The sequence below is a fragment of the Chaetodon trifascialis genome, chromosome 15 (genome assembly GCF_039877785.1).
Source record: "Chaetodon trifascialis isolate fChaTrf1 chromosome 15, fChaTrf1.hap1, whole genome shotgun sequence".
Taxonomy (NCBI): Eukaryota; Metazoa; Chordata; class Actinopteri; order Chaetodontiformes; family Chaetodontidae; genus Chaetodon; species Chaetodon trifascialis.
The window spans coordinates 17,648,208-17,660,919 of NC_092070.1; the positions used below are offsets into that span (position 1 = coordinate 17,648,208).

General features: G+C 41.9%; 3 protein-coding genes across 3 annotated transcripts; 2 read left to right on the top strand and 1 right to left on the bottom strand.

Moving 5' to 3' along the window:
* The first annotated feature begins 2,766 nt into the window (after window positions 1-2,766).
* Window positions 2,767-3,735, top strand: LOC139343230 (G-protein coupled receptor 183-like). The gene has a single exon (XM_070980732.1). The coding sequence runs from the start codon at window positions 2,767-2,769 to the stop codon at window positions 3,733-3,735; it is 969 nt and encodes a 322-aa protein (XP_070836833.1).
* A 1,674-nt stretch (window positions 3,736-5,409) lies between these two features.
* Window positions 5,410-7,464, bottom strand: LOC139343822 (nuclear factor 7, brain). Its single transcript, XM_070981642.1, has 6 exons — window positions 7,018-7,464; window positions 6,675-6,770; window positions 6,362-6,592; window positions 6,255-6,277; window positions 6,066-6,184; window positions 5,410-5,948 (listed from the first exon to the last, which is right to left on the bottom strand). The coding sequence occupies exons 1-6, from the start codon at window positions 7,408-7,410 to the stop codon at window positions 5,410-5,412; spliced, it is 1,401 nt and encodes a 466-aa protein (XP_070837743.1). The 5' UTR covers window positions 7,411-7,464.
* A 1,823-nt stretch (window positions 7,465-9,287) lies between these two features.
* tubb4bl (tubulin, beta 4B class IVb-like) lies at window positions 9,288-12,307 on the top strand. Its single transcript, XM_070981372.1, has 4 exons — window positions 9,288-9,448; window positions 10,318-10,426; window positions 10,716-10,826; window positions 10,941-12,307. The coding sequence occupies exons 1-4, from the start codon at window positions 9,392-9,394 to the stop codon at window positions 11,996-11,998; spliced, it is 1,335 nt and encodes a 444-aa protein (XP_070837473.1). The 5' UTR covers window positions 9,288-9,391; the 3' UTR covers window positions 11,999-12,307.
* The last annotated feature ends 405 nt before the right edge of the window (window positions 12,308-12,712 follow it).

A 12,712-nucleotide genomic window follows, 5' to 3' on the forward strand; every position in this document is an offset into this window, starting at 1 on the left:
TGCTCAGGTTTTTTAAACACGTCGCGAGACAGAGTAAGGATGATTTTATTTGTGTCACACTGATGAAAATGTCATATAAACAAACAAAACAGCTTAGACACCAGTGACATTTGCTCCTAGGCTCGTGCACCTGTGCTCAGCATCTCCAGTAATGGGAGGGAAGGATTAAGAGCTGAGTGAGGATGACACATATCGCTCCAGGAAACCCACAGCGTTACCAGACCGGTCCCATGATGCTCCCTGAATCCACATATCATGCCCAGTCTGACAACCCAGGACACAAGGGAATGACAGAGTAACAAACATATCTATAACCTCTGGCACAGTTTGCCAGTGGTGAAAGAAGTACTCAGATCTCTTGCTTCAGTAAAAATATCAGTACAGCAATACAGAAATATTACAGCCAAAGTCATACAGTAAGAGTGCAGCTTAATTACAGAAGAAGAGAAAAAAAAAGTAAAAGTACAGATTTTGGTGCAAAACAGCAAGAGGCATTTTCTAACCCAGTGACTTTAAGTGCGTTCCATCTCTCCAATTCAGCACCAGATCTGCAGCACCAGCTCCCCCAACATGACCCCTTTTTTTAATACACAGCGAAGAGCACTTGGAGGCGTTTCAATAAAAAGGATTTTGACTGGAAGAGTCACTATTCCCTCCTCCCTTCCTGGTCAGTGTCAAACCAGAACTTATAAATTAATCCCTGAAACACAAAGTGATGTTTGAAACGCACACTTCATCACACTTACTGCACAGCACAGAACAATATTCTGCATTGGTGAGTAAAGGCAGTACTGTTTGAACTCTTAAAAAGCTACAAGGGTACATTTGTAAAATATTCAATTGTTTTTGTAAAAACATAAACATAAAGTTTGTTTCTATTCAAAGCATTTAAATCTTTAAAAGAGAGGAAGGACTGTCAAAGGGTTGAATTGCAGTCGGGCATTTAGTTTGATATTATTCAGTGAGATTAACACAATACACTTGTCGTATTAAGATTAAGAAGTGGTTAACTCCATCTTGCAAAAGACTGCGGACAAAATAATGTGGATTAGTTTAGTTTAAGTGGCTTTTGCCGTCTCACATCCCTCGTTAAAGTCGGGACATGTGACTGGACACATTTAGACGAAAATTATTATGCATGGTAAAATCATATTTGATAGCAAATTATAAGTATATGTGTCTTCAGTGTCTTAAAAGTGTTTCCATTTAAAATCTTTAGTAAGAACATCTGTGCTGTCAATTGAAATGTGTTACAAAAGCTGCGAAGATGGTAAGAACTGAGTTTTACTGAATTCTTGTTGTTAAGAGCTGAATGATTTAAAATTTTAAATAACATCAGAAAAAAAAACAGATGAGAACTTTTTTTTTTCATTTTTGGTGTTTAGTAACAGGCAACATGTTATATATGTTTTAATCTGTGTTTACAATTACAAACAGCAACAAGTACAATGAATAATTCCCATCTTTAATTACACATGCCTCTAAATTTTTAACAAAACAGAGAAAATATCTTCTTCTTTTTTAATGAATACAAGTAAAACAGTTAATTATACTGTAGGGTATTCAGCACCTATTTATTTAACACTCCAAAGTACTTTAATATTCTGTTTTGCTTATTTAGTTTTCAGTAGATATGCCTGAAGAAAAAAACAATTGATTAAGTCTTCCATCTCCCGGGACGATCTTCTTGGTAAAGAGCTTCACTCCTCCGTCGGTGTGATTAGTCCCGCAGGAGTGTGTGTGGCCTGAGGTAGAGCCGACAGCAGAGGGAGGTGAGAAACACAATCCACTGAAGGAGCAAGGAGAAGAAAGGTCCTCATTAAACCAGAATAGGCCCCTTGATGGCAGCGCAAGGAACAATCACAGCCTCTGGCTCCAATAGTCCATTCAGCAGGGGGAGCTCAGGTGTACTGCCTGTGAAGACTCTAACAATTTCAAAGGCTTTGTGCAAATCAGACTCAAGACTCAGAGCCGCTGTAAATAGTCCCATAGCCAAGAAAACAACCTGACTTTCAGCTTTTGTGTTAAAAAAAACAGCCTAAAAGGCTTCCGTTTATGGTGAGTCCTGTAGGGACCAAAGACACAGAGCTCAAGGCCCAGGACACTTATAATGGTTTGCTTCATGTCTGACTCCAGTAAATATTCCATCAATCCATTCATTATTGCATTTATTTTCCAAATTATCATCTTTTTCTGGTCAGAAATTATCTTTAGGAATAGCTAAATATCAGAATCTGGCTTTTAAGAGCTCCAAGAAATTATCAGATTTGCACTGACTTGCTCCTGCTTAAGCAATTGTCTACATGTCGAATGTGAACCTTGGCATTTTACTTCAGGAATAGCTGCCCTTTTATTCTACGACCAAAGGGTGGTGCTTTTAGTCTGAGTCCCTTAAGTGAGTTAGATGTCCCTGCATAGAGGGAGTCACGGTTCCCAGAGGAAGGTCCACTCACATACAATAACAAGATAACCGCCTGCGGAGAAGCCCTGACGGTGTTTGCAACATGTTTTCGCTCTCTGAGTACTGTCTCGCTTTGCTCTGCGGTTTAACTCTACAGAGAATAAACTAATGACAACAGTATATCTGACTTGACACTGAGCTTGAAAACACGCTGAAATCCCCTTGATAAACACCTGGCTTTAATTGCAAATTGTATCATTGTAGGTAAGTGAGTGCTGTCCGGAAGATGGTAAATATGCGAAACCGTGATCACCACTATTCTTATTCTTCTTCCATCAGAGTCCTGGTTTTGCAGTTGTAGAATCATGGAGAGAAATGTATCTCCACCATTCAACTCCACCTCTCTCCCGACTCAACTCCCTCTCAATACCACCATCAATGCCACAATAAAACCCTTCAGTGTGTTTGATGGGTGCGAGCAACAGGTGGAGGGAATTCTCTTTGACCTCACCCTGCAGTGCATCAATGTAGTCGTGGGAATCCCTGCCAATTTACTTGTCATTGCAATCCTCATCTACAATCGCAAAGAGCCGTCCACTTCAGACATATTCCTGGGTTGTCTGGCGTTCATGGACATCTATTTTGGTGTAATGGCCCCTATCAGCTTACTAAACCTTTATCACTGGCAGAGCAAGGAGGTGTGGTCCTCGATCAAGTTCTCCTACGGTGTGAAAGACACCAGCGGCCCACTGTTTCTCTCCTGTATCTGCTTAGATCGCTTTGTGGCTGTGCTCTTCCCAGTTAAGTTTGGGCAGCTTAAACACATCAAGTACAGGTTAAGCCTTTCAGTGCTGGTATTCTGCCTCACCTTTGCCTACTCAGCAGCCAAGACTGTAGGAGGCCTCCCCAACTTTGAGAAGGTGTTCACAGGTGAGATCCTGGCGACATTCGCGTGGATGGTTCTGTGTAATGTGTGCATCCTGTGGGCCCTGAAAAAGTCCCATCGTGCAGGGAAAGATGAGATGCACCCTACAAAGAAGAAGGCCTTCAAGACAGTGCTCTGTATCCTTGGTATCATTATATATTGCTATTTGCCACCTGTTGCGCTGTTTCCTTTTGAGGACCACTACTCCCCTGCTGTGTTTCGCTGCTACGTGCAGCCAGTGGGATTTGCTTTCCTCAACATCAGCAGCACCATCCAGCCACTTGTCTATCTTGTTCGTCTGGACAAGGTGCCTTTCCTCTCAGACACCTGCATGAAGAAATGCTGCACCTGTGTCTCTGCAGAGAGCAGCAAAGCCCAACCTGCACAAAACCCACCTGCTCAGGTTTAAGAAGACCCAATACGCATATTGAACCTCATCTATTTGTCCATAAAGAAGATCAGTGTGAGACAGACAAACACAACTGTGAATTCATGTTTTGTTTTTATGTTTTTAATTTCATTATATTCAAAATATGTCTTTTAACTGAAGATTCTTGTGTAAAGTGAGTGATCTTAAAAAAAAAAACAACAGAATTGCTAAAACCTGATATGCATCAATATTGAGTCAATACATATAAAGTCAACATTTTAGTTTCATGTTTTTTAATAGATCATGTTCTGGAACATTGATTTACACAAACAGCATGAAGTTTATGTGTTTAAAGTGTCCCATGAATAATAAATATTTCTTTGTCTTTGGCGCCACCATGTGTACAAAAGAGACCAATAAACAGTACTTTGCAGTCTGATCCCTCCAGTGTAGAGTACCTATTACTTCACTTTTCACACTCTGTGTGTGTGTGTGTGTGTGTGTGTGTGTGTGTGTGTGTGTGTGTGTGTGTGTGTGTGTGTGTGTGTGTGTGTGTGTGTGTGTGTGTGTGTGTGTTTGTATGGGATATGTGTATTTCTTACAGTGCACGGCGCTGAGCAGGTTAGAAACATCTGCCTCATCCCAGTCCAACATAATATGCTACCTGCAAAGCAGTATCATTCCTTTGGTCGTAAGTCACAGACAGTGCAAAAGAATAAAACGAAAGACAAAACAAAGAGCTTTCTGCACATCAAAAATCAGTTATGGACTAACCTAAAATTTCTTGCTATTTATTCAAACATTTCCATCAGATGCAAATGTGATCTCCGCTCTTCCACCACAGAGAGCAATGCCTATTCAGCCACTTATATTAGCAATTTAGGAAGCATCCCTGAATTTTAACCCAACTTAATAGCTTGCTTATAAAGTAAGAGCATCCATAATGAAGCATTTTAGGATGCATGACAAAAATAATGATTGGAAGAGCCCTACAGGCCACTTATGCTACAGTTATTGTTAATGGTTTATTCATGTGCTTATCTGATCATTGCTCTTAAAGGAATACCTCTATATTCTGGGAATATACTTATTTATTTTCTTGCTAACAATTAGATGTCAAGTCAGTTTTCTATAGACCAAAATCACACATTTGGCTCAAGAGCTTTCACAATCTTGAGACAAATGACTTGATGTGAAGATTTATGTGGTCTGGCAAACATGTAGTTGGAGCCAGCAGCCAGTTAGCTTAGCTTAGCACAAAGACTGAAAACAGGGAAAGCTGCTGTGTTTTTGTTCAGATTAAACAAACAAGATATAGCTTGTTAATTAATGACTTACAAGGTTTTGAAATGTGGATTTGTTACATTTGGACAAAGGCAGGTTAGCTGTTTCTCCCTGTTTTCAGTCTAAGATAAGCTAACTGTCTCTTGGCTGTAGCTTCATGTTTATCATACAGACATGTGAACGCTATCAATGTTCTTATTCAACTCAAAAAAAGAAAAAAGTGTATTTCCCCATATGTCCGACTGTTCCTTCAAGAAGAAAAAGTAACCAAAACAAACTGCAAGTTACTGTGCATGTCCTCTGTGGGAGAAATTTATATTAGAGCTGGTCAATCAACCAATCCCAGTTATTCATTTTCTAACTTTGATCTCATCCATCAAAATAGAACTAGGATTATTTTCTTATATAATTAATAAATAATCTATCTACTTATTGACGCAACATTGTGACAAGTACCTTCTGTGGCATTATTCTCAATGGATGAACGCACTGTGTATAAAAATATGGAATTAAAGCTTCTGTGAATGTGTGTGTAAATGCATAAATGAGTGTTTCATCTACAGGGTCTAAAAAAGACACTGTCCCTTTGTTGTAATCCAGTTGCACTTTGACTTGATTTGGCATTCTTGGAACGGTCAGCAAGGTGGGCGGCGATGTCATCGCCCTGAACTTTCCATCCCGGAAACACAAGGTCCAGAAGCCGTTCTCAGGCCGAGCGGCGATCTCAGCATTCCTAGGTACAGACAAAGAGGCCACGCCCAAGAGCCAGTCCTGATTACTTCCTGTTTCCACGACCCAGTGGTGACTTCCTGAACCCAGCGCGGTCATGCCTACCACCTCAGCGCTGATGTGGAAGCGCTCCGGGTTGTCAGGGCAACAGCCGAGCTGCTTTGAATAGTGGAGGGAAGTGAGGTCGTCGGACAGGATGAGGCAGGGATGTGCTGTGTTTGGGTCCAAAGTCACAGGAGCTAAAACACAGGAAATGAACAATACAGAAAGAATGATTTATTTAACAGGGTATGGGTTGGCGAGTTCCACTCTTTCAACCTCTGAACCTAAAGAAAATAACAATCATGTGTACTCACTATAGTCAATATGGTCCAGCATTTTCTCCCAGACTCTGTACTTGAGGTTGCAAAGATGCTTGGTCACATCAATCAGTAACCCAGACATGTTGTCTGAACCAAGTGCAATGCTTTCTCCTCTGTGAGAACAACAGATACCTTATACTGAGAATAACACAACAAAGCAAGAAAGAGTGTGAACGGACCTACCTTTCCTGAGTGGATTTGAAATTCTGAAAGATAGAGAAATTCACTGTCAAGGTGAGGTTTTTTGGGAACAGTGATTAAAAAGTTGATGTATACTGGACTGCACAGACCTTCAGCAAGACCATATCATCTTCTTTCAGCTGCTCCTGTATGGCTGAGATGGTCTCAGTGAGGGACAGCATTTCAGCTGAAAGTTCTTTCATCTTATCCTTCATCCCTGCAATCTTCTCTTCTTCTTCCTTTTTCACAGCTGCTATTCTTTCTGACTCTTCTCGGTAGAGGACTTGATAGAGCTGCTCAAACTGGCTCTTGATCAGTCTCTGTGTTTCCAGCGCCTGATTCTGAGGGAGGTAATTGCAAATTCTGGGTTTATATGACCCGATATTTTCACTCAAAACCAAATATCATCTCATCACGCTTTACCTTGATATACTTGAACATGTCCACAGAGGTTGTTTGAATTCTTTTGAGACTTTCCAGTTTTTCTTGCAAGCTCTTCAGGGACACAGAGAGTTCATCCTGAAAATCAAGCAGGCCTCAGTCAGCAGAGATCAGATGGCTTAACATAATTATCTTTCATGTTCTGTGTATTTTGGATACTTTAAGCCTGGATCCATAACCGAAAGTAATCAGGGCAAACTTGTGGGACAGCATTCTACCTTTAGGTGTTACCTTAAATACTTTAGCTTAGCAAAAACAGCAGAGTTAGCTTAGGTGGTTGTTACAATGTAGTTTGGAAACACACTGATATGTTTATCTCTCCCACCTTGGAGTCCAGCACGGCCTCTTCTATTGGTGAGCAGTCATGAGCCTTGTGCAGTTTGGAAGATTGACACACCACACAGATGGGCTGCTTATCAACCAGACAGAACAGTTTTAACTTCTCCCCATGCAGAGTACAGTTCATCTTGTCTTCCTCCAGCTGTGAACTCCTGACCTGCAAAACGGCTTCACAGACATTTTTCAGAGCCAAATTGGAGGGAGCACTGGACTTGGAGGTTTTTTTCCGGCATACTGGACAATCACGTATCCCTCTGTCCCAGCAGCGCTTCAGACAGCTCCTGCAGAAGCTGTGGCTACATGACAGCAAAACAGGGTCCGTAAAGATGTCACAGCATATTGGGCATGTAAGATCCTCCTCTGGGAGTGACATGATCATTAGATTGTCATATGCACTGTAGTAAATCCACAGTTTAAAACAGCAGAAGTCCTCAGGTTCAAATCCTTAAAGTTTCCTCTGTCTGTCGCGTGCCTAGTTAAACTTGTCCTCTGAAAGCGTCAGAGCACACTGACTGCCTGTCTATTGTTCTTGACATGAAGGAGCAAATGCTATTGGTTTTCCTGTGCATGACATCTGTGGGAGTATCTTAAATCATGCAGCAATGCTGGGAAACAGGAAATAAAGCCCTATTGGCCAGTTTTGGATATCTTAAAAGTGGCTGGTAACTTGCTGCATGTTAGGAATGTCATCATTCAGGACATGAATGTAAATGTTTCAGTGTTGACATTTGTGTTAACAGCCCAGGGCTGCATGCAGGAAAACCTTTCTGACCTACTTATTAACTCATGGTTACCAATTGAAAACTGGGGGCTATCAGGTAAAAACAATTACTTCACACACTAGTCATGCATTTAGTAGCACTGTTGCTGTGGTTGTGCTCACATTATTGTTTCTATCTTTTAGATGGTGACTTTTGACACAAACTGGCTAAACCTGCTCAGTCAGAAAGATTTTTAACCCTAGCTGGATTTTATTACCCTAAGCATCAGGTTACTAAGCAGAACTTACGAAAATGTGTGAATGCACTCCATACAGGTTATTGATAATATTGGCTGTATGTTTTATGTGACTGTGCCTAATATGTATGTGCTTTACATAGCTGGTGTTTTGTCTCAATAACACACAGTACTAATGCTGCATATCTTCAAATATTAGGGAATTGAGGAAAATAAATGAAGAGTGCCAATGTGAAATACACAGCAGCCAAAAATAGATGAAACAACACAGTGAACATCTGATCTGCAAGCCTACTTGCAAGCGTTGCATTTACTCATGTGGCTGCAGGTTGTTATTTAAGTAAGTTACAGTTTTTTAAAAGAATCTAATTTTAGACCTGTCCTTGATTTCTGTAAGTTTTTCCAAGCTTTTGAACACACTTCTGCACAGAACGAGGCCTGTGGATTATTTTGTCCCCAATTTCTTATATTTGAAGCACATTAGGAGGAAAGGTTACAGCAAGAAAACCCTGTTTCAGACGCTCGTGAATATTCTTACTGTTTTAAGACAGACTTGAAAATTCTAAAAGTATCCTGTAATGGACTTATTCCCAAAAACTGTGAAGGTTTCCAGTTTTATTCATATTTTACTTGATGGACACCAGATATTTATGAAATTTCATCTCGTGTACTTGCCCTTTTGCATTTTTTTCCCCTTATATAACCATGAGTATATGACAGCATTTGTCTCCTCTTCTTGATAAAAATTATCTCCTCTAATTAAAGAAAGTAAAGCACACTTTTGACATCTTGTCCCTTAATGACTGCACATCCTGGAAAAATTCAAAAAGTTCTTGATACTATTGGATAAAGGCCTACGTTGATACTTTTCATCAGTACATGTACTCTTCAGGCTACATTTCATATGTTTTTGTCCTTTCAGTCCTGATAAATGATGCATTAGCATGTGCTGCTAAAACGACCTTGCTGTAAAAGTGTGTTGCTATGCAGGAAACAGGAAATGAAGTCAATTTAATGTCCCCTAAAGTGATGGAAATTGAACTTTATGTCTCACTGCGTGTGTGTGTGCGTGTGTGTGTGTGTGCGTGTGTGTGTGTGTGTGTGTGTGTGTGTGTGTGTGTGTGTGTGTGTGTGTGTGTGTGTGTGAGGATGTTATTGATGACTGATGCAGCTCCTGGCCTCCTATCCAACAGCTCCACGGCTCTTGGTTCCTCCCTCTCTCATCCGGTCTTTGGTTGCCATGGCGATGACGTAAGGTTGCGCCACCGCTTCAGTCCAATAGGTGGTCTTAGAGGCAGTGTAACAGATCTGGGACACCCGACCGCAGGAACCATCTTGCTGTGAATCTCTGCCGCTCAGGAATCTTTTTTTTACCCGACCGTCCTCGTATCTATCCGTCTAAAATGCGCGAAATTGTGCATTTGCAGGCCGGCCAGTGCGGAAATCAGATCGGAGCCAAGGTATTTTGATTTGTCCTTTTTTTTTTTTCTTTTTTTTTTTTTTCTACGTTCGGTTTTGCATTCATTCGCTCCCAGGCTTCATTCCTCGGTGAAGCCGCCTAATCCATCCTCAAGGAATTTTCTAGAAGAGTCTAACAGTCAGGCAGCGTCTGGACGCTGGAAGCTTCGTGCAGTGACAAAACATCACGGATGATTTGCTCATTGATATTCTGGGCAGGATTTACTTTGGACTCAGGATTCGTGCTTGTTTGTTTTGATTTATGCGAAAATTTAAAATTCGATTTAATAATTGCATTCAAAACTAGCTTTTGCTTTTTTTTCTCCCATTGTAACAGTTGCCACTAATAACGGCAGTAATAAAGCTAACGTAAAAGCGTTTTTTGGTACCGTAGCATCAGCCCCTCCCACACACACACACACGCACACACACATTTTTTCTGACCTACTTTACCTGTGACTCTTTACAAGCCAATTGCTGTTGAAAATGTCCTCAGTTTAACGATTTTAAATTATTGTGTTTTTTTTTAAATATTTGCATGCTATTATATTTGGTATTTTCTAGCTTGTTACCCTTTCATAGTACATCGTGTTCTTATAGCATTGGAAACACTTATCAGATTACTGCCATCTGCCTGATTGCTCCTGAGACAATCTGCATTTCAGACTAATAGACTGCACATTTAAGGTGTATTCAACAAGAGAATTAAAGAGTCTTGCAGCTTTGCATGTTTAAAAATAGCTTCCTATAAAGTGGCTTTATGCTATTTTGGACTGCTGGGAATCCTGTTACTGTTACCTACTTCAAGTGCATTGAAATATTGTTAGTAGTAATAGTACTATTATCTTATTTTTGTTTTACTTTTTCTCAGTTCTGGGAGGTGATCAGTGATGAGCATGGCATTGATCCCACCGGTACCTACCATGGTGACAGCGACCTGCAGCTCGACAGGATCAGCGTCTATTACAATGAGGCCACAGGTAAGCTGCACATTCAGGTATGACACACAGCAGAGCAAACTGCACAGTTTCTTCTCCTTCCTCACACCCCCCGCTGTCCTACTCTGCACAATGATCTGCATTTTACATCAAACACATCATAGATAGATAGATAGATAGATAGATAGATAGATAGATAGATAGATAGATAGATAGATAGATAGATAGATAGATACTTTATTCATCCCCAAGGGAAATTCACATTCATGCTCAATAAGCTCATAATATTTCACAGGGAATGACATTGTTGTTCCATTTTACATGATTTCAGGTGGGAAGTATGTGCCCCGAGCCATCCTGGTGGATCTGGAGCCTGGTACGATGGACTCAGTCAGATCCGGTCCCTTCGGGCAGATCTTCAGACCCGACAACTTCGTTTTTGGTAAGCTATGTGAATGGAGTCAAGAAGCACTCACCTGTAATCACATCAGAATTGAATTCCTTAATAACTTGCTGAGTTTCCTAAATCAATGAACGGCCATTCTCTTGACTGCAGGTCAGAGCGGAGCTGGAAACAACTGGGCCAAGGGCCACTACACTGAGGGAGCCGAGCTGGTGGACTCCGTCCTGGATGTAGTGAGGAAAGAGGCTGAGAGCTGCGATTGCCTCCAGGGCTTCCAGCTCACTCACTCCCTGGGTGGGGGTACTGGCTCTGGTATGGGCACCCTGCTCATCAGCAAGATCCGCGAGGAGTACCCTGACCGCATCATGAACACCTTCAGCGTGGTGCCTTCTCCCAAGGTGTCTGACACTGTGGTGGAGCCATACAATGCTACTCTCTCTGTACACCAGCTGGTAGAGAACACAGATGAGACCTACTGTATTGACAATGAAGCTCTCTATGATATCTGCTTCCGCACTCTCAAGCTCACCACCCCCACTTATGGAGATCTCAACCATTTGGTGTCTGCCACCATGAGCGGGGTGACCACCTGTCTGCGTTTCCCTGGCCAGCTCAACGCTGACCTCCGTAAACTGGCTGTCAACATGGTTCCCTTCCCCCGTCTGCACTTCTTCATGCCAGGCTTCGCCCCCCTCACCAGCAGGGGCAGCCAACAGTATCGCTCCCTGTCTGTGCCCGAGCTCACCCAGCAGATGTTCGATGCCAAAAACATGATGGCTGCCTGCGACCCACGTCACGGCCGCTACCTCACTGTGGCCGCAGTGTTCAGGGGCCGCATGTCCATGAAGGAGGTGGATGAGCAGATGTTGAATGTCCAGAACAAGAACAGCAGCTACTTTGTCGAATGGATCCCGAACAACGTGAAGACCGCCGTCTGTGACATCCCACCCCGTGGCCTCAAGATGGCTGCCACTTTTATTGGCAACAGCACGGCCATTCAGGAGCTGTTCAAGCGTATCTCTGAACAGTTCACCGCCATGTTCCGCCGTAAGGCCTTCCTTCACTGGTACACCGGTGAGGGCATGGATGAGATGGAGTTTACCGAGGCCGAAAGCAACATGAACGACCTGGTGTCCGAGTACCAGCAATACCAGGATGCCACCGCAGAGGAGGGCGAGTTTGAGGAAGAGGGAGAGGAGGAGGTTGCCTAAACCCTCAGTCTCCCAAGCTGCCAAACCTCGTTTCACCTCACCAATAAACCATCCCCATCCCTTTCATCCCTCTCCACCCTGCATTGAATGGATCATCACACTCTGAAAAACTGTTCCCCTTTATATAATTGCTCTAGTGATAGACATTGATGTTAACAGGTACTCGTGAAGTTTCTTGGTTGAAATGTGTTTTTGTATGTTGTGAATGCACTGAATTATTTGCATCTGTTCTATCATTGCCTTGCAGAGTTCAAAAGCAAGCGATTTTAACTGTGAAGTGAGGATGATTAAAATGTTATTAAAAAGCCACTTTTGCTGCCTCTGAGTTTTTATTGATTGATGTCACTGCACTTCAGTGTCTGCCCTGCATCGTGCTGAAAGGGGAAGAACAACATGATTCATGACATCTGTTAAAACATGTTTTTGCTCTTCAGTTTAATCCTTTACATAAATACTGAATAGTTAGTAGCCTGTAACCCTCTAACCTGTGGGACAATTCATCTAAAAAGGGAAAAGTTATGAAAGCAAGACCTGGGCTGTTTATATAAGCTGTACCTGCTGAAGTGTAGATAGGCTTGTCTTATCAGTGATGTCACTGAATATGACGTTTCTTTCTTCTCCAGAACTCTGACCCAGTAACTGCCAATCCAATATTATCAGTGTGTGGTTATGAGTAGTGAAATACTTCCATGTGTGTCTTTTATAAATCCTGCC